This window comes from Passer montanus, unplaced genomic scaffold, assembly GCF_014805655.1.
Source record: "Passer montanus isolate IOZ18808 unplaced genomic scaffold, ASM1480565v1 scaffold38, whole genome shotgun sequence".
Lineage (NCBI taxonomy): Eukaryota > Metazoa > Chordata > Aves > Passeriformes > Passeridae > Passer > Passer montanus.
This window is the reverse complement of record NW_024368596.1, coordinates 346475-372620: the sequence shown is the minus strand read 5'-3', so window position 1 is coordinate 372620 and position 26146 is coordinate 346475. Positions and strand designations below refer to the sequence as shown.

Here is a 26146-nt window from a genome sequence, read left to right as displayed (position 1 = left end):
AGGGGAGGGGCATTTCATGGGCTTTTCAAAAGAGAGATTAAAGTTTGTGACTAAAATGAAAGAAATTTGTAAAAACATTTCAGTGCATCTTCTCTGAGCTTTACTGCAGGACCCTGGGAGAAGAGGAGCAGCTGGTGGGAAGGGGACTCCAGGGATCACCCCAGCCCACTCCCTCCCACGTGGCTTGAGGCAAGGTTGTGTGGCCAAACCATCACTGTTTGGGCATCCCAGAGACAGGGATAAGTCACATCCGCATCCCTGGCAACCTGTTCTGCTTCTCTTCAGAGGTGACAGAGAAGGTGAGACCAGGCAAAGACCACACCTAAATTCTGCTGCCTCTGCAACCCTCCCTTTCCTCATCTTGCTCCCAGACAGGAGCCAGGACACTGAGCCAGCAGAACTTACTGCTGTGCTTGCCCTCCCTTTCCTTTTGTTTTTTCCTCTCCTCCTGCCACTGCCAGAGGAAGAGCAGGAGAGTCCACCAGTCACACGCTGCTCTGCACAAACCTGCTCAAGCCATTCCCCTCCTGACATCTTTGAGAAACTCTTCGGAGCTCTGAGTGAGCCTGTGGGTGCTGGCTTTAATCATCATCTCCGGTGGATAACAACAGCTGGATGAGAAGATAAAGGCTTTTCTCTCCTCTCTTCTTTCTCATTCCTTCCTTTTCACTTTTCCTCCTGAAGTCAGAGCAGTTCCCAGCCAGGAGGCATGGTGCTGGTGGGAGCCCTGTGCAGCCTCCTGCTCCTCTGCCTGGTTGAGGAGGGCATCAGCAAAGTGAGAAGATACTACATTGCTGCAGTGGAAACCACCTGGGACTACACACACAGCGACCTGCTGTCCGTGCTGCAAGCGCCTGCAGGGTAAAGCTCTTCCTTCTGCAATTCTAGAGCCCTGCCCTGGCTGTTCTCCCACCCTGGCATGTGGCACTGTGGGCTTGGCTGCAGGCAGGCAGGTACACGGGGTAACCTGGCAAGGTGGCTGCACTGAGCTGCTGGTACAGCTGGGAAGGGGAGGTGTGCTGGGGAGTCACTACTGCAGCCCCTGCCGAGGGACAGCTGGAATTGAGAGAGAAAGATGCAAACCCGCTCTGCATCACTGTTCTGCACTGTTTTACCTTAATGCCATTTGCCTCGAGCTCTTTAAAGTCTGTGCTAGGAGCCACGAGCTGATTTTCCAGCCTGTGCTTTCTTTTCTGCTCTGCGTCCTGGGGGTTTTGGGGAAGTGTGAGGGGAGATGGGTCGCTGGGCACTGCAGAGGAAAGTTGGCTGTGCCCCCCTGACATAACTCTGAGCAGCAAAGGCTTTCCACTGTGTCTGCCCCTGGTAAAATCCCAGCTTTAGTTAGTTATATATTTATGTACATTACATTGCTGGGACTGAAGTTTTTCCTCAAGGAAATGAAAATGATTTGTAGCGTTTCAGCACAGCATGGTATCCATGCACAGTGGCAAGGAGGAAGGCATGGTGGTTTTGCCTGTGTACTTTGAAGTAGGAAGGAAAAATGGGAGCTGCATTGCTCAGGCAATGGTGTTGTCTGAAGACACAGCTGGCTTGGACATGCATGGTTGTGAATGTTCTGAGGCTGGCATGGAGAATGGGGCTGGATGGCTACAGCCCTGTGGATCAAGGAGTGCCCATTCCCTCTGCCCTCGTTCCATGTCCCCTTCCCCTCCTGAGGCAGTGCCAGCCCATGAGCCCATCTCAGACCCACAGTGGCCTGAGCAGCGAGGAGCTGTGGTCAGGCACTGGAAGCCAGGCTCTGGGGATGACCCAGGTCAGCCTGACTAGCTGCTGCACTCACTGCATCCCAGTTGTGTTGGTTTTTTTTCCCCCTTTTGATTACTTCAGTAGGAAAATTGCATCCAGCATCCCCATTTTTCTAATCTCCCCTGCCCTGCTTTCACTGGTGCTGCCCTCAGACCCATTAGGCTGTGCTAGAGATGATGACTTCCCTCACACTGTTAATTTAGCCCCGTGGCTTTCCATTTCAGCACTGGCTTTATGATGCACTCGGGCACTATTCCTGACCCTGGAGTGACTCAGGGACCTGACCCTGCCTGGGGATGAGTGGGGCATTGGCAGGCAGTGTGAGGTCACTTGTCCTTCTCTAAAAAGGGGGAAGATAACATTGGCTGTCTCAGAGGGACTTGCTGGTGTGCTCAGCCTGGAAAGGCAGAGAACTCCTGGGCAGTGCAGCTCCTGGGAAGCTGATGGGAACCAGGACTTGCTTGTTGTGGCTGTTCCCAGCAGCATGGTGCTGCCTTTTCCCTGGCCCTGCAACATCAGCCCAGTTCCCTGCTACAGAGGAGGGCACAGGAAAATAGCCAGACTGGGTATAAGGGGGTGAGCCAGGACAGCGTGGCAGGCAGAGCTGTCCCCGAGCTCTGTGTGTGCTGCCTTCTGCCCCACATGTCAGTGTACCAGCATCTCATGGCAGCTCCCTCAGGGGCATCTCCAGCCAGGGTCTCCAAACCCCTTGTATGTATCCAGGGGTTTCTCTGGCATGTTTGTAGAAAGCTCTGTCAAATTAATGGGCTACAACACGCCAGGCCAGAGCTGCTCACACCTTCCCCATGATTTCAGTTTCTCTTCCTCCCAAACTCAGCCCCACCACAGGGCCAGAGCCAGGACCAGCACATCCTGCAGTGGCCCCAGGGATCTCAGCTCAGACATGGAGCTGGTGGACACGTAGCAGCAGCCCCTGTCTGAGTGTTCTGGCAGTGCAGGATGTCTTCCAGCTCCAAGAGATGAACAGATAGTGTGGCTAACAATGCTGATCCAAGGTGCCAGAAACTTATCAGCCTGCCTCAGCTCCAGCTGCCACTGGGGAAGGAAGTTCATGGGGACCCCAGTTACAGAGGACTGGCCAGAAGAACTTTGATCAGTCATCCCTGGGCTGAACTCCGCCTGCTTGTCTCCTGTGGCTCTTCTCTGCCAGGACTGGGACCCAGCACAAAGCCCTGCTGTCACTAAGAGCCCTCCCAGCCATGCCCCTGCATGCCAGCTAAATCCCCCTGGCTCCAGAGGATTTCTGCCTTGTTTACTGCAGAATTAGCAGGAGCAGACCATCATATCTCAGAGCTGCATTCTCAAATTTGGGCTTTCTGTGAGCTAGAGATTAAGGCACAGCTTCCTGAGAGTGGACAGCTGAGTGTCAGCAACCCTGCAGCTCAGTGTGGGGACACGCTGGGGAGCAAAGCTGGGGCAGGACCCACTGCCATAAAGCCAGGAATGATCATGGTTCACGGGCAAAGTCAGCTGAATGCAGTGGCACTGCTCCCTGGGGCCGTGCCTGCCTCCTGGGGGCTCCCTGCCAGCCTGGACCTGGGGTTACAGGAGCTGGGTCCCTGTGGGTTCCAGGAGCTGGGTGCCTGTCTGTGGGGTTACAGGAGCTGGGTGTCTGTGGGTCACAGGAGCTGGGTGTCTGTGGGTTACAGGAGCTGGGTACCTGTGGGGTTCCAGGAGCTGGGTGTTTGTCTGTGGGTTACAGGAGCTGGGTGTCTGTGGGTTACAGGAGCTGGGTGTCTGTGGGTTACAGGAGCTGGGTGCTTGTCTGTGGGGTTACAGGAGCTGGGTGTCTGTCTGTGGGGTTCCAGGAGCTGGGTCCCTGTGGGTTACAGGAGCTGGGTCCCTGTGGGTTACAGGAGCTGGGTGTCTGTGGGGTTACAGGAGCTGGGTCCCTGTGGGTTACAGGAGCTGGGTGTCTGTGGGTTTTTCGTGGGCGCCCATCCTGCTCTGCCCCTGAGGAGAGGGGACCCTGCTCTCCCCACAGCACCCTCCAGCTGCAGGTGGCTTCCAGCCAGTGTTGTGGGGGTGAGTGTGCATTGCCTTTCCTAAATTTGAGTCACTCTGTCTCCTTCCTCTTCCGCTTGAGGAAGAGTTGCAAAGGGAAACTCTGCTCCAATGAAGGCTTAGTCAGAGCAGGACAGCAAACCTTCCCTGCTTCTTAAGTGGGAAGAAAATACCACCTGGCTTTTGCTCCAAACAAAACAAGGCTGGAAAGGTCTGTCTGGTTACTGGAAATGGTCTTAGTCCTGGCTGATAAGTCAGCCTCTAAAATCCTTGAAGAAATTAATGCCTTTGTTATCCTGATAAACAGGCTGGATTCCTTCTGGAAAATGAATTTGTTAAGCTTCTTACAGATAGAAAGTGGCCAGCAGAGATAAGTGAGGTGTGAAATACATTAAAGGCTCCTTTATCTTCCTGCTGTGAAGTGTAAATCCCATTTTGGGCAGAAAAGAAACAAATGTGGGGACATTGCTCAGACACAAAGCAAACTGCCACTACCTGCCAGCAGCCTGACAGTCTCTTTCCTGGGGGGAGCTGGGGAGGATGTGAGTTACATGTGATGTGATCTGTTTGCCACACCTGAAGGTGCTGGGGTTTGGGCGGGGGTGGCTGCAGGGCAGGGGTCACCATGGCACTGCCAGTGCTCTGTGCCTGCTGGACAAGGCATGAGGCAGGAGACTGGCAGCAATGCCTGCTGCTGTGCCCTGCCCCAGCTGCATCTGGGCATGGCCTTGTGTCTGGTTCCATCATGACTAACACCACAACACTAATCACTGCCCTGCTGTCATCTGCATGCTGAGCAAAACATTCCCAGTCATACCTGGGAGCTGTCAGGAAATCCAAGGGACTCAGCAGGGTGGGCAATCCCTGGGGCTCCAGCAAGCAAGCTGGTGGGAGGGAAGGAAGAGGATGGCTGCTGCCCATGCATGGGTCTGTGCAATCAGCCTTGGCTTTCCTTCCTCCTGCAGCATTTTGGGGCATGCAGGCCCACGTCCCCCCGTGGCTGGTGTCCCTCCCCGGTACAGGAAAGCTGTTTTTGTGGAGTACCCCGATGGCTCCTTCACACAGCCCAAGCTGAAGCCAGCCTGGATGGGTAAGAAGCACCTGCAGTGTGGGGAACTGCAGCAATCCTTGACAGCCACCAAACTCATCCCGGGCTGGGTGCTGGCTGCTCTTCAGCCAGGAGCAGGAGAGCAGCGGGGTGGATCTGGGTATGGCAGGGCTCCTGGGGGTGCAGAGGGCCTTGCTGGAGCTGATGCAGCTGATGCTGCTGTGCTGCACCAGGGACAAACACTAACTGGGCTTGTGGGAAGTCGGGACCCTTTGGGGCTCCTGGCAGGGTGTGAGCTGCCTGATTCCAGCTGCCTGACCTTACTGTCTTATCCCCTCCAGGCCTTCTAGGCCCCACCATCCGAGCAGAAGTCCATGACACAGTGGTGATCACGTTCAAAAACCTGGCCTCCCGCCCCTACAGCCTCCACGCTGTTGGTGTGTCCTACTGGAAGGCCTCGGAAGGTGAGCTGGAACATCAGGTGTGCAAGTCCTTGTGTGGCACCTCCTGCTCTGCCACCTGCCTGCCAGTGTGCATCCCTCCTCACCTGCATGTCCCTCTGCAAGGACAGAGGGTCACAGAGATGGCCTAGCTTGGGGGAGCAACCATGCCCAGCCCAGAAATGAGCTGAGCAAAGAGTGCAGAGCAAACCTGGATCAGGTACAGAGGTAATACAGCTTAAACCTAAGGCTGGATGCTTAGGGCAAGGAAGACTGTGCTGTCCAGCCTCAGGGCAGGTGCACAGCCCAACATGTGAGTCTGGCACAGCTCTGCTACTGCCCTGAGACCTGTCACTGTCCGTGGGACTCACTCCCCTGGGATGGGGAATGTGTTCTGGGTGGGAGGAATGGGCATTTCTGTAGCCATGGTGTGCTGGGGAGGAACCTTCAGTGACATCTGGCCATTTCTTTGGTTTCAGGAGCAGGGTATGAGGATGAGACCAGCCAGCCAGAGAAGGAGGGGGACAGGGTGGATCCTGGGAAGACACACACATATGTCTGGGAAATCCAGGAAAACCAGGGCCCGACGGACGACGACTCGGCGTGCCTGACCCACTCCTACTCCTCCAACACCAACAGCGTGAAGGACATCAACTCTGGTTTGATTGGAGCCCTGCTCGTGTGCCGACCTGGTAAGGACAGCACAGGGTGGGGACAGACCACGTGCAGCCATTGCTAAAAGCAGAATAACCACAGATGCCTTCCTGAGGGTGAGCGTGGCAGTGGAGTCAGTGAGCTGTGCTCAACCAAAGTGCTCCTGGGGTTCAGTCTTGAAATCCTGACAGCACAAGGTACAAGAAGATGTGGCTGGAGTAAGATTTGTCATCTCTGGCTGAGACATATCCTGGAGGTGTTTGTCCAGACCTGGAAATGACTGGGCACTGTCTGCAGGCTCCAGTGACTCAGCAGGAGCAGCTTCTCCACTGAGCAAAGGTCTAAGAGGAGGCACTACAAACTGACCTTTTGGTGCCTTCTGGGGGCAGCTGCCTCTCAACCATGGACTTTTGGGGACTGCAAGACTGGAAGCAGGGCTGTTGCAATTTGAGACATGACAAAAGCAAACCACAGCCTGGCCTTGGTTTACCAGTTCTTGAAGAGCACAAAGGGAATTCCCTGGGTGGTGCTTGCTGACCTTTAAAGAAATCCATCTCATTGCATCTTGCAGGGACCCTGGCGAGTGATGGGCATGAGGGCCTGCAGAAAGAGTTTGTGCTGCTCTTCGCAGTGTTTGATGAAGGTAATTGCTGACTGAGTGGTGTCAGACCCTGCAGTGTTCAGTTAATGTGAGCACAGCTTCTCAGCACCCACACCCCCTCCCAAGGGTTTAAGCCTGTGCAATCCCCCAGCCAGTGTGTTCCTGGTGCAGTAGTGCCCCTCCTTCTCTTCCCCAGGTGCAGGGAGCTTGCAGCCCTCTCCTCCAGCTCTGCCATGCCATGCCCTGGCCCTGTTCCCATCACACAGGTTAAGAGGGAGGGGAGTCATTACTGTCACCTGTAGTGGTCAACCCCACACCCATGGCCAGGTGTGCTGTGGATTTCCACAGCCACCACACATCTGCCCTCCCTGAGAAGGTTTACTTTGCTTTGAAATGCTCTCAAGTGAAAGCTGACTGCACCCTCCTCTCTCCCCAGGGAAAAGCTGGTACTCTGAGCAGGGTTCCCCAGCAGCTGCTCAGCCCCAGGCTCCCAACAGGACAGAGCTGCACACCATCAATGGCTACGTCAATGGCTCACTGCCTGGTGAGTCTGCTGGGACAGGGACAGGGAGCTGGGGTGGAGCCAGGTCTCAAACCTGAGGTAGCTTGGGAAAGGATGTAAGAAAAGAGATCAAGAGGAGTTTCCAGGTGGTGGATCTGTTAGGCTGTGTCCACCTCAGAGGGGGTCTTGTCTTTCAGCTCCTTGATGTGCCTTTCCATTTACAGCAGGGCAGGAGCTGTTTGCAGCTGTCTCTGTTGCCAAGTGCAGCTGATTTCCTTGGAGCTCTCCAGGAATAATGCTGGTAGCAGAGTTTTATCTTTTCTAGCCCCATGAACAAGGCTGGAGGTAGCATTTAGCTCTCATTAAATCACCATCATAGGATTCTGGAGTTTACTTTGCTTTGAAATGCTCTCAAGTGAAAGCTGACTGCACCCTCCTCTCTCCCCAGGGAAAAGCTGGTACTCTGAGCAGGGTTCCCCAGCAGCTGCTCAGCCCCAGGCTCCCAACAGGACAGAGCTGCACACCATCAATGGCTACGTCAATGGCTCACTGCCTGGTGAGTCTGCTGGGACAGGGACATGGGAGCTGGGGTGGAGCCAGGTCTGTAAACCTGAGGTAGCTTGGGAAAGGATGTAAGAAAAGAGATCAAGAGGAGTTTCCAGGTGGTGGATCTGTTAGGCTGTGTCCACCTCAGAGGGGGTCTTGTCTTTCAGCTCCTTGATGTGCCTTTCCATTTACAGCAGGGCAGGAGATGTTTGCAGCTGTCTCTGTTGCCAGGTGCAGCTGACTTCCTTGGAGCTCTCCAGGAATAATGCTGGTAGCAGAGTTTTATCTTTTCTAGCCCTGTGAACAAGGCTGGAGGTAGCATTTAGCTGTCATTAAATCACCATCATAGGATTCTGGGCATAGAACCATGGAATCATTTAGGTTGGAAAAGACCCTTAAGATCAGCAAGTCCAACTGTAAACTTAATACTGCCAAGTCTACCACTAAACCATGTCACTGAATGTCCCATGTACAAGTCTTTTAAATACCTGGGCAGCCTCTTCCTGTGTTTGACAACCCTTTCAGTTAAGAAATTTTTCCCAATATCTGACATCAACTTCCCTGGTGCAGCTAGAGTGATAAGGTCATCTCTCAAACTCCTCTTCTTCAGAAGAGCAAAAGAAACTGGGTTTGATCTCAGTGGACACAAAAGTTGCTGTTTTCTGGTGTTCTCTGGGGAAAAGATCCAGAGCTGTCCGAGAGTGAGGAATCTCCAAGGCAAACTGGGAAACACGGTCAGGAGAGTCATTACCACCAGCAGCTTTGGTGAACCACATCCTAAAACATCCCACTTGGGCCTGGTCATTCTCCAGTAAAAAAAAAAGTGAAAGTGCCCTAAATTCCCTGTCCTGATGGGTTCATAGAGGTTAAGAGCTGAGGAAGCCTCATGCTCAACCACCATCTCTGCACAGTGGGTTTTCCCTGCAGAAGTTATGCACCTCCACTCAGCATCCCCCTCCCTGGACGCAGCACCTGGCCTGAGAGGTGTCTGATGGAGAGCTGGAAATGGAGAGCTGAGGGCCTCAGGATGGAACCTCCACCCAGTTTCCTCCAGGCCCTTGGGATCTGTTCCAGTCACCTCTGCACTCTGCCAAAAGCGAGCGCTTGATGCTGTATCTGACTTTGTTTGGCTTGAGCTTCCATGAACTTGTTATTCACTTCCCTGCTAGATTACAGAGCCTTCAGCACACACCAGTTTCTCCCCAGGAAAGTATTTTTACAATGCAGTCAAGTTTTTTCCCATTTCCTAAGCACACTGAGCTCTTTGAGTGTCTCTGTGGACGGAATTTTCTCCAGCACTCAAATAATCCTGGTGACCCCTCTCTGCCCTTTGTGGTATTTCAGCTACTGCTGAGATGTGCTGGTGCCCTGCTCCAAATGCAGTGTTTTAGTATCAGGCTTGCCAGTGTTGTGATCAGACAAATGACTCTCCTGTCCAGTGCCCAATTTCCCTATTTATAGTCAAGGAGCACAAATCTCTTTTTTGCCACTGCATCCCACTGTGAGCTCCTAGCAGCAACCCTCCCAAAGTCCCGCAGCCTGTAAATCTAACCTTGTCTCAGGGGGATGGCGTGATCTGTGCCTCTGTTTTGCTCAGTTCACATTCATGTGTGATTTCTCCAGCCTGAAGCCAGCACAGGAGCAGGGGACTCTACCAGCATGGGTCTGAGTCTATGGCACCAAGAGTGGGGACAAGGGCTGGGCACAGTGCTGACTCCTGGCTGCCTTCCCTGTCCCCTGGCAGGTCTCACACTGTGCCTCAAGAAGCAGGTCCACTGGCATGTGATCGGGCTGGGCTCTGGGCCAGAAGTCCACTCCATCTTCTTTGAAGGCCACACATTCCTGGTGAGAAGCCACCGTCTCAGCAGCCTAGAAATCTCCCCTGCCACATATCTCACAGCCCAGACCATGCCAGGAACAGCTGGCTGGTTTCGGATGTTCTGCCAGATACTGTCCCATCATCAAGGTAACCTTATTTCCACGAGCTCGGGGGAAGAGCAGGTCAGGGGATGGCCTGGGCTCAGGGTTCTGTGCAGTGCTGCAGCTCCAAGGCCCCTCCTGCTCCCTAGTGTCACATCCACCTGCAGTCTGGCCATACCAGGTGGCGTGGGTTGGTCCAGGTTGGCCCATTTGATGGGAACAGTAGTGGAGAAGATTTCTCCCAGGCAGGGCTTGGGTGAGTGCCTGCCTTGGCACATCAGTGTGACCCTTTCTGCCTGGCTTGTCTGAACCCAGCTGGCATGGAGGCCTTTGTGAAGGTGGAGGAGTGTCCTGAGGAGCACCTGCTGAAGATGGGCGAGCAGTTAAATGAGCCAGAGGACCTGGATTACCCTGAGGAAGATGAGGAGACTTATCACGTGATCCAAGTGCGCTCTTTTGCCAAAGACAGGCCCATGACCTGGACTTACTACATTGCAGCTGAGGAGATGGACTGGGACTATGCCCCTGTGAAGCCAGAGTCTCTGGACAGGTGAGGGTGGGCATGTGTGCTCATGAGGCAATCCTGACAGCTCTTCCTCTTCTCCCCAGAAATTGCTTTTCATTCTGCCCAACCTGGACAGTTTTGTTCTTCTTTATTAGCATTAACAGTATGCATGCAGGACAAGAATGGTTTTGGAGAGGCCATGGGAAGGCAGGACCTGGCTTTGCTCCATTTCACCAAATCCCTGCTGAGATATTTGTCCCCAGGGCATTTGTCTCTCTGTCACCAATGCCTCTGGAATCAGTCCCTTCTGAGCAGACAACTCCTGGTGACCTTCTCAGCCATCTGCAGGGTCCTTGGACGATGGAAGGTCTTGCTCTGTTCCTGACTGTGTCCTGCACGTGGCCATTTGCTCTTTCTCTGCCTTTGCTCTGCAGAAACACGGCGAGCCTGTACCTGGAGGCTGGCCCACAGCGGGTGGGTTCAAAGTACAAGAAAGTGGTGTTTGTGGAGTATGAGGATGCAAGCTTCAAGAAGCGCAAGGTGTCCAGCCAGCAGGACAAGGGAATTCTGGGGCCTGTCATCAAGGGGGAGGTGGGAGATCAGTTTAAGGTAAGAGAAACAGCTTTCCACTGTAAGGGAAATTTCAGAGCATGATGCTGTTCCTACTAATAGTTCTTGGCTTGTGGCAGAGGTCTGACTTAAGTCATTCAGGTGCTTCTCATGTTTGGCAATGTTCAAAGTTCACTGAAAGCAGATGGTACTGGCAGCTTAAGGTAAATACTCTCAGAAAGATGCACAGGATATGCCCAGTCCCTCTGATTTGACTTCATTGCAGGTGTCTTAGGAACTGTGTGAGTTCACACATGACACATCACATCCAGCACCCTCCTGTGAGGCAGGAGTGTCCTCTCATCCTCTGCTCCTCTCCATCTGCTTGCTGTTACCTCACAGCACTGGGGACTGTCACTTTTGTCTCCCCAAGTGCCTCTCCTGACCACTTGACTTGTTTGCAGCTGGGAGGAATGGGATGGTTTCCAGCAGCTTCACATTTCTGCTCCCTCCCTGGGGTTCCCTGCGCTGTTGTGGGCATGTGACAGAGCTATTTAGAGAAATAAAGGAAGGGCTTCATGCAGTGAAGTGGGGAGCACTTTAAAGCTCTTGATTGCTGTGCATACTTAATGTCCTGATCCTCTGGGGCCTGGATTGATGGCCCTCTTCTGACTCACGTGTAAAGTAAGACTAAAGACAGCAACTTTCTCTTTAATAAATCTGATATTTTCGTGCCCTCCTTAAAACAGACACCTCCCAGAACAATGGACAGTATAGGCTCATCACAGAGAAATTGTGGTTTCTTGTACTCTGACTCTGTGATCCCAGACATGTCTGGGTCCCTCCTGTTGATCACTGGCAGGTAGCTAACCCCGGGGCAGTGCTGTCCAGTGTTTCCCTCTCTGCAAGGACACTGAGAGCAGCTTCAAGGGCTTACAGCGATCAGAAAACACCAAACATTCCTGCTGCCTGTCCTCGTTTCAGATCGTGTTCAGGAATCTAGCCAGCCGACCCTACAACATCTACCCTCACGGCCTCACCAGCGTCAGGCCCTACTATGCCATGAGACCCTCACAAGGTAAGGCAGGCCATGGCAACTTGGGATTTCACCTGGCCACTGCCGTTTTTCTGGGCCAGGAGAGTTTCCTGAAGCTTGTGGTAAGACTGGTTGTCCGTTCAGCCAAGCCAGTCCCAGGGATTATGATGATCCTAGGTTCATGTTCCCATTGGTGCCACGTAACCCTGTCTTTAAGGAGAGCTTTGATAATGAGTGGGAGAAGGGGCATTTTCAACCAGGGAGCTGGGACCATGTTAATTGTCCATCCTGGAGGCCTCTACCTTCTGAGGAGGCAGGAACCATCCTGGTATTCCTGCCTGTGTTTGCAGTTTATTTACAGCCCTCATTCCCTGGGCTCCCTCTGATCTGCATTTGTGTGGGGGTTCACCATGATGTAGACTCTCCCTCTTGCAGCTTTGTAGTTTTTGCTCTGGGGTTGTTTTTTCCCTCCAGGTTTCATTCCCAGAACTGCTTTCACCCTTTGTTATTGTGCTTCCAGGACCATGACTTGTGCAGGGCCATCCCACATCCCACCAGGATCCTGGGATGGGCGTGGGTGGTTCCCTCTGCAGCTTGTGTGGTCAGGAAACCTTCCTGAGCTCTTTTCAAAAGTGGGATCACCCATTTCAGGAGCAGCCCAGACATAACTGGTCTGCTCTGGGCTGTGTGTTGCCAGAGAAAGACGTGAAGGACATTGCCATTGGCCCTGGGAAGTCGTTCACCTACAGCTGGAGCCTCACCAGTGAGGACGGCCCGACGGAGGCAGATCCTCGCTGCCTCACCCGTTTCTACTACAGCTCCATCGACCCCGTCCGAGACACGGCCTCGGGCCTCATCGGGCCCCTCCTCATCTGCTCCAAGAAGTCCATGGACCAGAGGGGGAATCAGGTGGGTCTTTCCTTTGTTGCCTCAACTTCCAGGCTGAAAGGCTGGAATAACTGTAGTGGGTGAAAATTCAAGTAAACCGAAATTTGTTTGTCCTGTTTTTTTCAAACCTGCCAGCAGTCCTAATGCCTTTGCCTTCCCCATGCTCCCTTGCATGCTCTCTTTTCCCCAAATCTGCACCCTAACTCCCGTGAAATAGTAATAAACTTCTCCATACACCCAGACTGAGACCTGACAGCTACACTGGGCACCACTGGTGCTCTGATCGGACCGGGAATAATTTCTTCCCTTTCTTTTCCAGATAATGTCAGACAACATGAAGCTGGTGCTGTTTTCAGTCTTCGATGAGAACCACAGCTGGTACCTGGAGGAGAACATCAAGAGGTTCTGCTCTGATGCAGCCCATGTGGATACCCAGGACCCCCAGTTTTATGCCTCCAACGTGATGCACAGTGAGTACTCAGCCAGGGGGTCCCTGCAAAGCCCCCACAGACACAGGCTCCTGCCTGCCCCAGGGAGTGAGCAGGGGATGCACAGCAGCTCAGCAGCCATGGAGGGAATTTGGTCTTGAAATGTTTCACCCCTGCCCTCTTCCAGCTATTAATGGCTTTGTGTTTGACAACCTGCAAACAAAACTCTGCCTGAACGACGTTGTGTACTGGTATGTCCTGAGTGTTGGGGCCCAAACAGATTTCCTCTCCATCTTCTTCTCTGGAAACACCTTCAAGCACAACATGGTCTTTGAGGACGTGCTTACTCTGTTCCCATTTTCTGGAGAAACAGTCGTCATGAGCTTGGAAAAGCCAGGTTAGTAACATGGGTTATTCTGTCAACCATGGGCTTGGCATCCCAGCAGAGATTAGTGACACTTCCAGCCAGTTCTCTGATTGGTGCCCAATTCCTTTTGACAGCTCTGAGAGCAAAGGGATCCACAGCCAGCTAGAACTGCAAAATGAGAGAAAGTGGTTAAACCTTTCAAAGCTTAAGTAAAATAAATTGATTTATGGTACTTTACTTAAAGGGTGTGTTAGGGTCACACATGCTGCCAAACCAGTAAGCTGGCTGCAGTAACATGAGCCTGGTGGACATTTGCAATCTTGGCTCCAAGCTTGGAGGTCAAGGGGAGTGGCAGTACTCTCCTTGCTGTGGGTTCAGCTGCTGGTCATGCCATTTATCTCCACGCTTTTGCAAGGACAGAAACTACAGCCGTGGAGAAGTCTGGGAAAATATTTGCTTCAGAGTTCAGTTATATTTCCCCCCATTCAGCACTTTTCCCTTAGAGCTGTCAAACCATTTCCTTCTCACAGAGAAGACAGAGGATTTACCATGTGGTTGTAACACTGATATGAAGGTCATGAACACTGAGCCAAGCTGTCAGGGTTTGTAGACACCCCAGGAAGCTTTCTACAACCCAGCCAAGCCTCACATCCGTTTGAGCTCAGATTCCTGTGCTTCCTCAGAAGCAGAGCAGCAGCTCAGCCGGCAGCAGGTGGCAGCTCTCTCCAGCAGCAGAGCCCAGAAATCACACATCTCACCCTCTGCTGGGAGCAAACACACTGGCTGGGGATGTGAGAAGCAGCCTTTCATTTCTTTCTCCTTCAGTGGGAGAGCTGTGGTGACTGTCCTTGGGAGAGAGCTGTGTTTGACAGCACCAGGATGTCTTTGGGGATGGGTTGTGGTGACTGCTGCTGCTGGAGGCTCTGTGGGTTCTCACTGCAGGAACTGCTCTCACCAAGCTGTGCTTGGGCCCTCACAGGTGTGTGTAGCTCACTAAACTCTGCCAGGAAACACCAGCCCTGCTGATGGTGCTTGTAAGGCTCTGATGTTGCCAGTAACACTGTGGGTCTGGCTGTAAGACACTCTAGGGACTATGAAAGGATGGAATCACTACCATGAGCCAGAGGCTGCCTGAAAATACAGGTTGCACTAGCAAAGGAACAGCATGGAATGGCATCTCTTCCAATTTCCCACTGAAGTGGGCTGATGGTGTCCTTTTGGCCTCTCTTGAGACAGGTGTCTGGACACTGGGGTGCCTAAATCCTGATTTCAGAGACCGAGGGATGCATGCCAAGTTCACGGTCTCGCAGTGCCAGTATGAGCAAGACACTGATGGGGAAGATTATGTGTATCCTGATGAGGAGGAGGCTGCCTTTGAATTCCAGCCCAGGGGCTTCTCTAAAAGAAAGAAGTCGTGTGTGAATGAGCACCTGAACAACATCACCTCTTCCAGAAATGAGATAGAGAAGACAAGACTGTGCCTGACAGAACATGGGGCCCTCCTGAGCAATGGTAAGACTTCTGATGCCTCTTCCAATGGCACATCAACATTTTTAGGAACAATGCCAAATCCACATGATATTTCCATGTCTTCTCTGCCAGAGACGAACTATGACCCAGTGTCCTATGAGTCCTTCCTGGAAGATGAAGAATTGTCAAAAATCACCAGCCAGGATGAAGGGCTTGGAGCAGTCCCACCTGGAGAGCCCTTGGTGAGTGTCAGTGGAAGGGTCCATGATACTGTGAGCTCAGATGAAGATCAGCAATGGCTGCACCAAGCCACAGCAGCTCCAGGAGATGCTCTGGCAGGAACAAAAGTGATAAACATCCCAGAGCTGCAGGAGGCAGTAAAAGGAATGACAGTCCAGTCTGGTGGTAGGATAGAGAACCTGGAAGCAGAGCCTCAAAAGACAGCTACTCATGCAACAAGCTTGTGGGACTCCCTTGCTTATGCTGCTGGCAAAGCCCCTCTTCAGGAGAACAGGAGCTCAACTCACCAGAATGATCTGGAGCACAACCTGGCACTTCAAGATGTGTCTTTGCAGGGTGATGAGACCAAGCTGCTAAAAGGGGCTGATAAAATGTCCTTTAACCTGAATGACTCAGAGCAGACAATCAGTCCAGCCCTGTCTTTAAGTATTGATCACAACTCTTCCTCCACATTGAACAATCCTTCTGCATCTCCAGATGGGACAGAAGATAATAGGACTTCTCATGCTGTGGTTCACAGTCACGCTATAGAAAGCAATTATTCATCAAATGACCTAGATGCTAGGCTGGAGAAAAGGCCTCACAAAGTGGTTTCACAAGGCTTTCACGAAACTTTTGAAGAGCAAAATGTTTCTTTGTCAGACAAACCTGTACCAGGAGAAACCTTCACAGATGAGAGCAACTCCTTGCCTGTGAAAAGTGGCACAGGAAAAGCCAGTGAACTTGCCAAAGGCCTTCTAGACACCACCTTTGCAGACACCAATGACCTTGAGCCATCCAGCTATGTAATGACAGAAGAGAGGGATGAAGTAATTTTGAAAGAAGTGTTTCAGGATGCTAAGGAATTAGCAGAGCTGGACAAGATTGCCTTTTCTGAATCAAATGTTGTGACCAATGACACCAGGCCACTCCCAAATGGCTTATTAAAGAGCTCTGAGGAGTTTCTGAGACACAGAGTTACAGCCAGAAGCCTTGACTGGAGACCTAGACAAGCCAGGTCACTGGGGAGCAGAGGTTTGGCTCTTCCCAACACCAGCAGCAGAAGGTCCCTCTCTGGTGGTAAGACAGCAAAGCAGGGTGCAGCCAGCCAGCCCCCTGAGACAGCAGTGAAAAAGGAAGCCCCAAAGGCATGTGGACCTCATTCCCCATTTTGCATCACTCGCTTCAAGAAGAGGTCCTTGGTATCAAGTGACACCTTGCCTGGCATGATGGCAGCCCCACAAAGCCTGGAAGAAAGATCCAACGTGGTTGAGAGGAGGCTACACCCAGGCAGGGATGCTGTGCAGGCTGGTGGGATGTATCCTGAGGGCAGGCTGAGCACAGACAGGGGCATGCAGGGCAGCAGAGACTCCCTCCCCTCACGGGGAGAACAACCAGCAGTGGCAGAGAGCAGCTCAGAAAGGCAGGTCACTGCTGAGGCTGCAGACCTGGCCTCAAACTGGGACCCAGTCTCCCCAGGGGCTGTGGGGAACACGGGGGACCTGCACAGCCCCGCTCTGGCAGAGCTGCAGCCAGGCAGAGCTGAGGTGTTGGGGGCTCCTGGGAGCGAGCAAGCTCAGGGGAGAAGCTACATGGAGGAGGAGACAAACTCTGTGGAGCAGCTGGGTCAGTCCAGTCCTGAGCCTCGGCAGCTCAAGGCCAATGCCACAGAGGACCATGTGCCTGGGAGAATGTCTGGGCAAAGCCCAGAAGGAGCATCTCTGAAATCAGCCATCAGAGAGAACTGTTCACTGTCTCCAGGCAGTCCCCCTCACAACAACAACAGCACCAAAGAGCCAGCAGAGTATGTGCAGGACACTCCTCGTGGATGTCAGGTGCTCAGCAGGGAAGATGTCCTCAGAGAAACAGGGAGGACAGAGGGCCAGGGCCTAGGAGAGCCCGAGGAGGATGGGGAAAGCAACAGCACAGCTGGGGAGAGGAGCCACATCCCAGGACAAAGGGAGGAACCGGCCCTGAACAATGGGACACATTCCAACCCCTCAAAGACTGCCAGGACTGACTATGATGAGTACAGTGACACAGAGCAGACCATGGAGGACTTTGACATGTATGGGGAAAAGGAGCATGACCCACGCTCCTTCCAGGGGGAGATACGGCAGTACTTCATTGCAGCAGTGGAGGTGATGTGGGAGTATGGGGACCAGAGACCCCAGCACTTCCTAAAGGCAATGTAAGTGTGATTTTCCTGCATGCATTCCTCCTGCACTGCATGGCACAGCATGATGCATGAGACAGCATGTCCTGGCAGGCAGGATCACAGTTCTGTACCAGTACAACCCAGCCAAGCAGCCCAGGGCAAGGATGCTCCCAGCATCTCCCCTCTATCCAGGGGCATTTAAACCTCCAGAAGCTTTGAGCTTCCTTGCAAGTGGGTCAGGGATGCTCTGGCTCTGTATCCCCCCGACCTGTAACAACCCTGCCATGGCTGTCTCACTGTGGGCCAGCCTGACTCACCTAAGTGGCCCCCCCTGCAGGGACCCCCGGAGGAGCAGGGGGAAGCATTCCTGGCAGTACCGCAAGGTGGTTTTCCGAGAGTACCTGGATGATTCCTTCACGCAGCCGGTGCAGCGGAGAGAGCTGGATGAACACCTGGGCATCCTCGGGCCCTACATCAGGGCAGAAGTTCAAGATGTCATCATGGTGAGTAGAAAGTTCCCATTTCCTGTAAAACCATTAAATCCCCCTGTTGTTGTTGGAGTTCAGCCAGAGGGAGTGCTGAGGTGGCCTGCAGGCTCTGCAGTGCCCATGGGTTAACCTTCAGGGCTTGGGGACAGGAGCTGCCCTGTTGGCATGTGAATGGCACCAGACTGGGAGGCAGAGGCACCTCAGTGGCTGGAGGAGTGGGCCAGCAGGAACCTCAGAGTGTTCAGATGCAAAGCCCTGGACCTGAGACAGACCCAACCTCTGCAACAGCATGGCCTGATCAGCTCCTGGGCTCCATGGGGAGCCTTTTGGGTGAAGGGATTGCAAAAAGGGTAGTGAGCTAAGCAGGGCTCAGTGCAGCTCTTTTAGGTATGAGGGCAGGTTTGGGCTTCCCACACTACCAAAGGTCTTTCAACACCTACCTGAGAAGAAGGTGAAAGGCTCAGGACTTGTGTCCCTGCAGAAGTTGCCCAGTTTTCACAGAAATCTTCACCAGGATGGATGCAGCACCTTTGGGCTCCAGAGACAGTAGTGTAGCTGACCTTGCTTCCATTGAGCAGGCAAAAGGCCTCATCCTGCTGACATGAACCCAGGATGTGCTTTCCACCAGAGACTGCACTGCACAGCTACAGCTTGTGTTTCAGCAAGGGCTGGCCACTGCATGGAGACCAGCTGGAGGCCTGGGACCAGGGACATCCTTCCCACCAGCTGGACCCACCACCAGGGTCCAGAGCACTGTCAGCATTGCTCCCTCACACATTGCACTGCTCTGCCTTCCCTCTGGTGCAGGTGACGTTCAAGAACCTGGCCTCACGGCCCTTCTCCTTCCACTCCACACTGACAGCCTACGAGGGCACAACACAGCAGGGTGAGGTGGTGCAGCCTGGTGGCCAGCAGAAATACTCCTGGAAAGTCCTGCCCCAGATGGCACCAACCACGCAGGAGTTTGACTGCAAGGCCTGGGCTTACTTCTCCAACGTGGATCTGGTAGGTGGGAGTCTCCATGGGGCATCCCAGGAAGGGGAGGAGGGCAGCATGCCTGAGTCCTGGCTGTGAGGTCAAGGAATTTCCTATGGGGCTGTGCTGAAAGCAGCTTGGGGCTCAGTTATCTAATACAATGATAAATACATTCTGGAGCAGACCCAGGGGTGCATCCTCTCTTCTCCTCTCCTCTCCTCTCCTCTCATTTGGTTTTCACCCCTTTCCCCAATTATTCCAGTTTGTGAGACTTGCAAGAAACCAGCATTCTGCAGTTCCCTAGCCCCATGCCACATCTCCCTGAATTTGGCCCCAGGGTCCAAAGCAGTAGGGACTGTTGGACAGTAGGACAGACAGACACCACGCCTCTTGAAAGCCCATGCACACACTTGCTGCTGAGCCTTTCTTAGCTCAGTGAACTCAACATATGAATCCTTCCCTGCTGGTGCCCCAGAGTGGAGCCAGGCCAGGGATGCAGGCGGGTTCAGCGCTTTCCTCTCTGCCGTGCCTCTTGCTGGTGGCAGTGCCTCCTCCTGCTCGGAGCACACCCTCATTCCCTGGCTCCCTGGCAGGAGAAGGACCTGCACTCGGGCCTCATCGGGCCGCTGATCATCTGCAACCACGGGGTGCTGAGCTACGCTTCCAGGAGGCAGCTGGCTGTGCAGGAGTTCTCCCTGCTCTTCACCATCTTTGACGAGACCAAAAGCTGGTACTTCCCAGAGAACGTGGACAGAAACTGCCGCCCTCCCTGCCGGCTCCAGCAGGACAGCCCTGACTTCAAGAGAAACCACTCCTTCCACGGTGAGCATCCTTGCCCTTGCCCTTTCCATCCCACAGCCTGTATCAGGATGGAAATACCCCAGAGCGCTGAGCCCCTCCTGACTGCTGCCTTTCCCAGCCATCAATGGCTATGTGAGTGACACCCTGCCTGGGCTGGTGATGGCCCAGCAGCAACGGGTCCGGTGGCACCTCCTGAACATGGGCAGCACTGAGGACATCCACTCTGTTCACTTCCACGGGCAGCTGTTCAACGTCAGGACCAGCCAGGAGTACCGCATGGGAGTCTACAACCTTTACCCTGGTGAGATGCAGCCTGGGCACTGTGCACCCCCTCTGCCAGGGCTTCATGGTTGTACCCTTAGGAAGTTTCTGTGGGGGAATAGCAAGGAGAGGAAGTGGATCTGGACTATTCTGTCCCTGTGCTTGCACAGCACTTGGCACAGTGGTGTCCCATTGCAGGCAGTAACTCCGCTCTGCTCTGCTCTCCATTCCTGCCCAGGTGTCTTTGGGACAGTGGAGATGTGGCCCTCACATGCTGGCATCTGGAGGGTGGAGTGCAAAGTGGGAGAGCACCAAGAAGCTGGAATGAGTGCCCTCTTCCTCGTGTATGACCTGAGTGAGTGATTTTCTCGTGCCCTGACCCATGTGAGCACACACAGAGCCACGACCAGTGTGTGTTAGATCTTCCTCCCCCAGATCTCTCAGCATTTCTCTTGGGGCGACCCAAGTGGGACCTTTTGTGTTTACACTCTGAAAAAAGTCACTACATCAGCCCTTGCCAGCCTGCTCAGCCCAGCAGAGAACAGTCAGGGACACAGCTGGGGTGAAGGCTGGGAGGCCATCTTCACTGGCCTGCAAATATTTACTCCAAGAGCTCTCGTTCTCCAAATTTGAGAGTCCCTGCACCTTCCATAAAATGCACTTACCCAAGGAAGTGCATCCATGGGCTGATTCCTGCCCATGCTGTCAGTAAGGTACGGTGCTGCCTAGCCATATATCAGGAGGTAAACTGAGGCACAGAGCAATGACAGGAGGCAATGAGTGATGCTGCCTGACTGCAGGTTGGTCTGATAGAAATAGCTCCAAGAGCAACTGCAAAATCCACAGTAAACCTCTGATTCTATCCCCGAACATGCTTCTAACTCACCATAAGTAAGGACTGGGGAAGTGGTGTGGGAGAGTAGTATTTTATCACACTGTGACAATCTCTCTCCTGTTTATAAAAGAATATTCAATGTCAGCCAGAAAACATTGCCATAAGTTAAAAATCCGCTTAAGGTTTCAAATTTGCATTTTCTCCAGGAGCATTTGACATGCAGTGGAGATGCCAAGGTGTGACAAGTTGCTAATAATAATGGTTACTATAAGAGACAAACATCCCTGTGCTCAGAGACCAGAAGAGACACAGAGAGAGACAGGGGTGTCAGGTAGACTTTCCTTTAGCAATGTGATATTTGTTTTCAAAAGATGCTGCCTAGCAACAAAAAGGCCCAGGAGCAAGATGTGGGTATAAGGAAGAGACACTTGTCAGCACTGCTGGGACATTAGGACATGGGAATGAGAGGTCATGGACTCAGGGAAAGGAGTTTAGCAAAAGGCTGCTGTGTCTGATGCTGGAAACTCTCTGCTCTTGACATGGGGGTTGTGAGCAAGAACTTCCAGCTATCCTAAAATCCAGGGATGGATGTGGAAGCCTCTGAAACCTATCCCTTGGTATGAGAGAAATAAGCCTGGGAGCTCCTGGAGGCTTGCAAACCTCCCTGAGCCTGAAAAGCTGCCACCAGCCTAGACTTGTGTTGTCTAACCAACTGTCCCTGGTTTCCGTTCTCTGCAGACTGCCAGAATGCCCTGGGTATGGCCTCAGGTGGCATTGCAGACTCTCAGATCACAGCCTCAGGGCAGTATGGTGAGTAGCTGGAGGGCAGGTGGGGTCAGGGCAGCCTCAGCCAGCAGAACTCACATGTTTGCCTGCCCAAGTTCTGCTGCACTGGTCCCTGGTAGTGGAATCCTTCCCCCATCCATGCCCATGCCAGCATCCCAGTGAGGACCTGGAGCCTTCCCACACGGCTGGCCCATTGTGCAGTGCTCTGCCACCCTGCGTGTGCCTACTAAACCCCAGGGTGATCCTCAGGCCAGTGCTGTGGATGGACCTCCCACCCCTCAGGCAGCAGCAAGGGCCAGCAGCACCCTTGTGTTGTGCTCTCTCCTTGCAGGGCAGTGGGCTCCTTACCTGGCCAGGCTGCACAACAGCGGCTCCATCAACGCCTGGAGCACCGAGCGCAGCAATGCCTGGATCCAGGTGAGAGGGGCCTGAGGCACCAGCGGGGCACTGCAGGGCCGTGCTCACACAGAAGGGCTCATGGATGGGCAGTGCCTCCCAGCTACAAACAGCTATAGCCTGCTGCTGCCTCTTCCCTCTGAGAGGGGAGCACTAATGTTGGGAATTCCTCATGTGTGGAGACGCGAGGATTGACTCTATTTTCAGAAGGCTGGTTTATTATCTTATGATATATATTATATCAAAATACTATATTAAAACTATACTAAAAGAACAGAGAGGAAAAGATCATCAGAAGGCTTGAAAGAACAAGAATAGAATGCATAACAAAATCCTGTGACTCTCAGAGTCCGATGCAGCTGCACCTGTGATTGGCTCTTAATTAGAAACAACCAACATGCACCAATCACAGATGCACCTTTTGCATTCTACAGCAGCAGATAGTTATTTTTTACATTTCTTTCTTGAGGCCCTCAGCTCCTCAGGAGGGAAAAATCCTCGCAAAGCATTTTTCATAAAATATCATGGTAACACACTAAGATCCTCATGGCAGCTGCTGTACTCAGGTTGCTGCTAGCCTGACCCCCATGTCCATCCTCAGTGCAGCAGAATAATCACTTAATGGTCCAGCTGCAGCACTGGATTGTGCAAAAATCCCCCAAAACCCAAGGCAGAACAGCTCACCTCTCCAAACAGGTCTCCCCTGCTCACTCCCAGCTGTTGGCTGACTTGTGCCCTTATGTTTTAATTACTTTCATAACCAGTGCTCAGTTATGTCAGGAGGAAGCAAGTTTTTGGTTTTTTGGGGCACTGCCTGAACATGGCTTGGGTTTTCCATCAGAAGTGAATCCCTGACTTTCATTCTCAGGTGGATCTTTTGCATCCCACCATTATTCATGGCATAAAAACCCAAGGGGCCCGACAAAAGTTCTCCAGCTTCTACATCTCCCAGTTTGTTGTGTTCTACAGCCTCGACGGGCGAAGGTGGAAGACATACAAGGGGAATGCCACGAGCACACAGATGGTAAGATCAAGGGTCTTGAGCAGAGTACTCTCCCTGAACGGGGTGTCCTGGGGTGATGAGGGCTGGGGAGCTCTGTCCACATGGCAGAAACCTCCTGAGCCCCTGAGATTAGGGCAGGAACAGAGACCATTCAGTGCCAGGTGACTGAATCACAGATCTGCAAGGGACTTGCTGTCTCATCTGTCTGATTTTTAAATGTCTGAGCTACCTCTTTCCACCATCCCAGGTGACTGTGAGATCCACCTCTCAATGTTATGTTGTGTTTTCCTTAGAGCTAGGCATAAGATTCTACCTGAGTATCTTTGTTGACCTCAAAGGCAAATTTGCCTTTCTAAAAATATTGTGCAGACACAGATAATTTGGAGAATCTGTGGTGACTAGAAAAACCCCACAACCTAAAGATGCATAAGCTGATCAATCCATTGGGAGAAGAGTAGCCAGAAAAGCCTCCATTGTGTGCACCATCTGTGGTTACAACTTTTCCAAGGTTCAAACATTTGAGGAATGACTTTTTTCCTTATTTTTCTCACCCTTGTTTGATGAAAAAAATAAAACCAAGTTAATTTGCACAGACCCAAAGTTTCTTCTTCTTCTTTTCTTTCTCATTGGCCCATTCACACTTCTTTGGCCTGAACCTCATCTCAAATCATTTTGCTGTTGTCATTTTTGTAAGGATGGTGATAAGACACAGAAGTGCCAGACAAGAACGTTCTTCTCCCCACTAATCCTTGTCCTGCCTATCTCTCTTTCCACTGGTGCAACAATCCATTTCCTCCCTTTCCCTGCAGCTGTTCTTTGGAAACGTGGATGCAACTGGAGTGAAGGAAAACCGGTTCAGCCCCCCGGTGGTAGCCCGGTACATCCGCATCCACCCCACCCACTACAACATCCGAGCCACGCTGCGCATGGAGCTCCTGGGCTGCGACCTCAACAGTGCGTGCCACCCCCGCATCCCGGCCACCAGAGCTGGGCTCTGCCCTGCCCTGCCCTGCTCTGCCCTGCCCTGCTCTGCCCTGCTCTGCTCTGCCCTGCTCTGCCCTGCTCTGCCCTGCCCTGCCCTGCTCTGCCCTGCTGGGGTGCTCAGCCCCGGCTCCACGGGTGCCAGCACTCCCAGGCAGTTATGGAGGAGGGAGGAGGGAGCTGGAGATGGCACTGAGGTGTTGAGGGAACAAAGATGGAAAGTCTCATTGTGGTCTTAGAGATAAAAATACCAGAGGGAGAGCCTGGGGCCAGCTTTCACCAGCTTTTTTACTGAAGCACAGGAAACTTCCAGCAGCAGCAGCTAAGCTGATAGATGGGGAGCTGCTGCCTCAGTCTGAGGGAGCAGGAAGCAAGCAGACACAGATGCTGTTGGCTTTTGGTCTGGCTTTGCCAGTTGAAGGTGAGATGGCTCTGATCAACAGTGCAGGCTGGGGAAATGCTGCCCTGGGGTCGTGTCTTTGGCTTTGCACACCTGCTCTGCAGCAGCTAAAAGCAGCAGTGGCTGTGCTGTCAGCTCATGCCCCAAACCTGCCAGCTGGCTCTGGAGCAGCTGTGCACAAGCACACCTGATCACACATATGCAGGGTGTCTCCTTCCCAGGTATTCTTGTCCTCCCCCTGGAGACAGGTTCTCCTTGTTTCCTTACACCAGAAATTCTTCACATTCCTCTTAGATAAAATCTGCAAGGAGAAAAGGTGGGAGTAGTTTGGCCAGAGCCATGCTGCACACAGGGGCCCCAAGCAGTGCAGGGACCATGGCACTGCAGCAAGGCACAGAACTTGTAACCAGGGCAAAGGCACACAGGGCAGCTGGAGCAGTGAGCAGGCAGAAGGCATCACCATGGTGGGTCTGTTCTAGCCCCTGACAAGCACGGCTCCTCTCTTCCAGGCTGCTCCATGCCCTTAGGAATGGAGAACAGAGGTATCCCTGATGAGCACATCTCTGCGTCCTCCCATAGCGCCAATGTCTTCTCCAGATGGACCCCAGCCCTGGCCCGCCTGAACCTGCAGGGCAGGACCAACGCCTGGAGGCCAAAGGTAGCCTGTGTGAGGAGACAGGCAGCTGGGATCCCAGCAGGGCCTCTAGTCAGGGCTCTGAGGGAAGTGTGTGCAGCCACATGCGCCATGCAAGCTGCACACTCACTGCCACACTGATTTAGCACCCAGCAGCTCCAAGCCCTGGTAGGGCAGGTGAAGCAGAGGGAAGTGCAGGGGCAGCTTGGCTTCAGCTGCAATGAGTGTGTCTTTCTCATTGCTGCTGGAGGGTTGAAGGCACTCTGTCCTTCCCCAGAGCAACAGCCCCAGAGAGTGGCTGCAGGTGGACTTCGAAGTAACCAAGAAGGTGACTGCAATCATTACCCAAGGTGCCAAAGGTCTCTTCACCCAGATGTTTGTGAAGGAGTTTGCTGTCTCCATCAGCCAGGATGGCGTGCACTGGAGCCCAGTCCTGCAAAATGGCAAGGAGAAGGTAGGCAGAGCTGCTCTGTGGCCAGAGCCCATGGCCACCCCCAGGGCAGCAAGCACAGCCCTTGGCAGCAAACATGCTCACAGGATTTCTCTCCAAGAGCAGTGAGCCAGGCTGTGCTTCTTCCTTCCTTAAAGCATTCCAAGGGGTGTTTGTCTGGGTTGATCCTGTCCTCACTACGCCAGCCAAGTACATCCCTGGTTTCTCTCTCCTCTCCAGATTTTCAAGGCAAACCAAGACCATCAGAGCACAGTGAGGAATACCCTGGAGCCCCCTCTCTTTGCCCGCTATGTGAGGATACACCCCCGCCAGTGGCACAACCACATTGCCCTGCGAATAGAGTTCCTTGGCTGTGACACTCAGCAGCAGTACTGATGGCTGCAGGGCCAGGGAGAGGCACTGCCAGCCCAAGGACACACACCCCACCAGGCACTGAGCCCTCCCCAGGGCTGGAGCCATCCCTTCAGAGGCCTGGCTGCCCCTGCTGCTGGGGAAGACCAGGGCTGCAGAAGTGGCTGGGTCATTATCTGCCTTTTCCTGTGTCTGCCAGATGCCATATACTCAGATGTAATGATGAAGAATTAAACAGTAATTTTCCAGTATCCCTCTGCACTTTCTCCTCTGCCTTAGCCTCGGACTCCCCAGGGACCCAGTCAACATTACCAGCAGCTACAAATTAATTAGCCCCAGAGCTTCTCAGCCTCATTTTGCACAAATTCTTGCTGTCTTGGGCACACTCCTGGAGGGGGAAGAGCAAAGATAAGGATGGGGGGTGGAGGCCCTGCTCCAGGCCCCAGTGTCGGTTTCACAATCGGTGGGGATGGGAGGCTGGAGGGAGGCAGCTCTAGCTCAGCCTGACTCAGCACTGGGCTTTGGCCCTGCACTTCCCTTTGTCTCCTTTCCACAGTGCTGCTGCTGCTGGGTGCCATCACCCCCTGTGATGGCTGGGTGCCATCACCCCCTTTCTGTTGCTGCCTTGAGCAAGCCCTCCTTCTTCTCCACAGGAGTTCTG

The 26146-nt window shown here is 53.1% G+C and overlaps 1 protein-coding gene across 8 annotated transcripts; it reads left to right on the top strand.

Annotated features, from left to right (window-relative positions):
* On the top strand, window positions 1–25736 carry F8 (coagulation factor VIII). Of its 8 annotated transcripts, none has more exons than XM_039717428.1 (27): window positions 1–299; window positions 685–861; window positions 4758–4882; window positions 5182–5304; window positions 5760–5972; window positions 6506–6577; window positions 6972–7079; window positions 9328–9549; window positions 9819–10053; window positions 10443–10617; window positions 11542–11635; window positions 12291–12502; window positions 12801–12951; window positions 13097–13306; window positions 14513–17156; window positions 17461–17626; window positions 18419–18616; window positions 19180–19408; window positions 19506–19688; window positions 19887–20003; window positions 21222–21293; window positions 21601–21686; window positions 22534–22689; window positions 23478–23622; window positions 24559–24707; window positions 24961–25137; window positions 25354–25736. In XM_039717428.1, the coding sequence occupies exons 2-27, from the start codon at window positions 710–712 to the stop codon at window positions 25507–25509; spliced, it is 6570 nt and encodes a 2189-aa protein (XP_039573362.1). In that variant the 5' UTR covers window positions 1–299; window positions 685–709; the 3' UTR covers window positions 25510–25736. The 8 variants fall into 8 exon arrangements, with proteins under 8 accessions (XP_039573362.1, XP_039573361.1, XP_039573363.1 ...); XM_039717427.1 differs by having other exon boundaries at window positions 462–861; XM_039717429.1 differs by lacking the exon at window positions 1–299 and adding an exon at window positions 320–568.
* The last annotated feature ends 410 nt before the right edge of the window (window positions 25737–26146 follow it).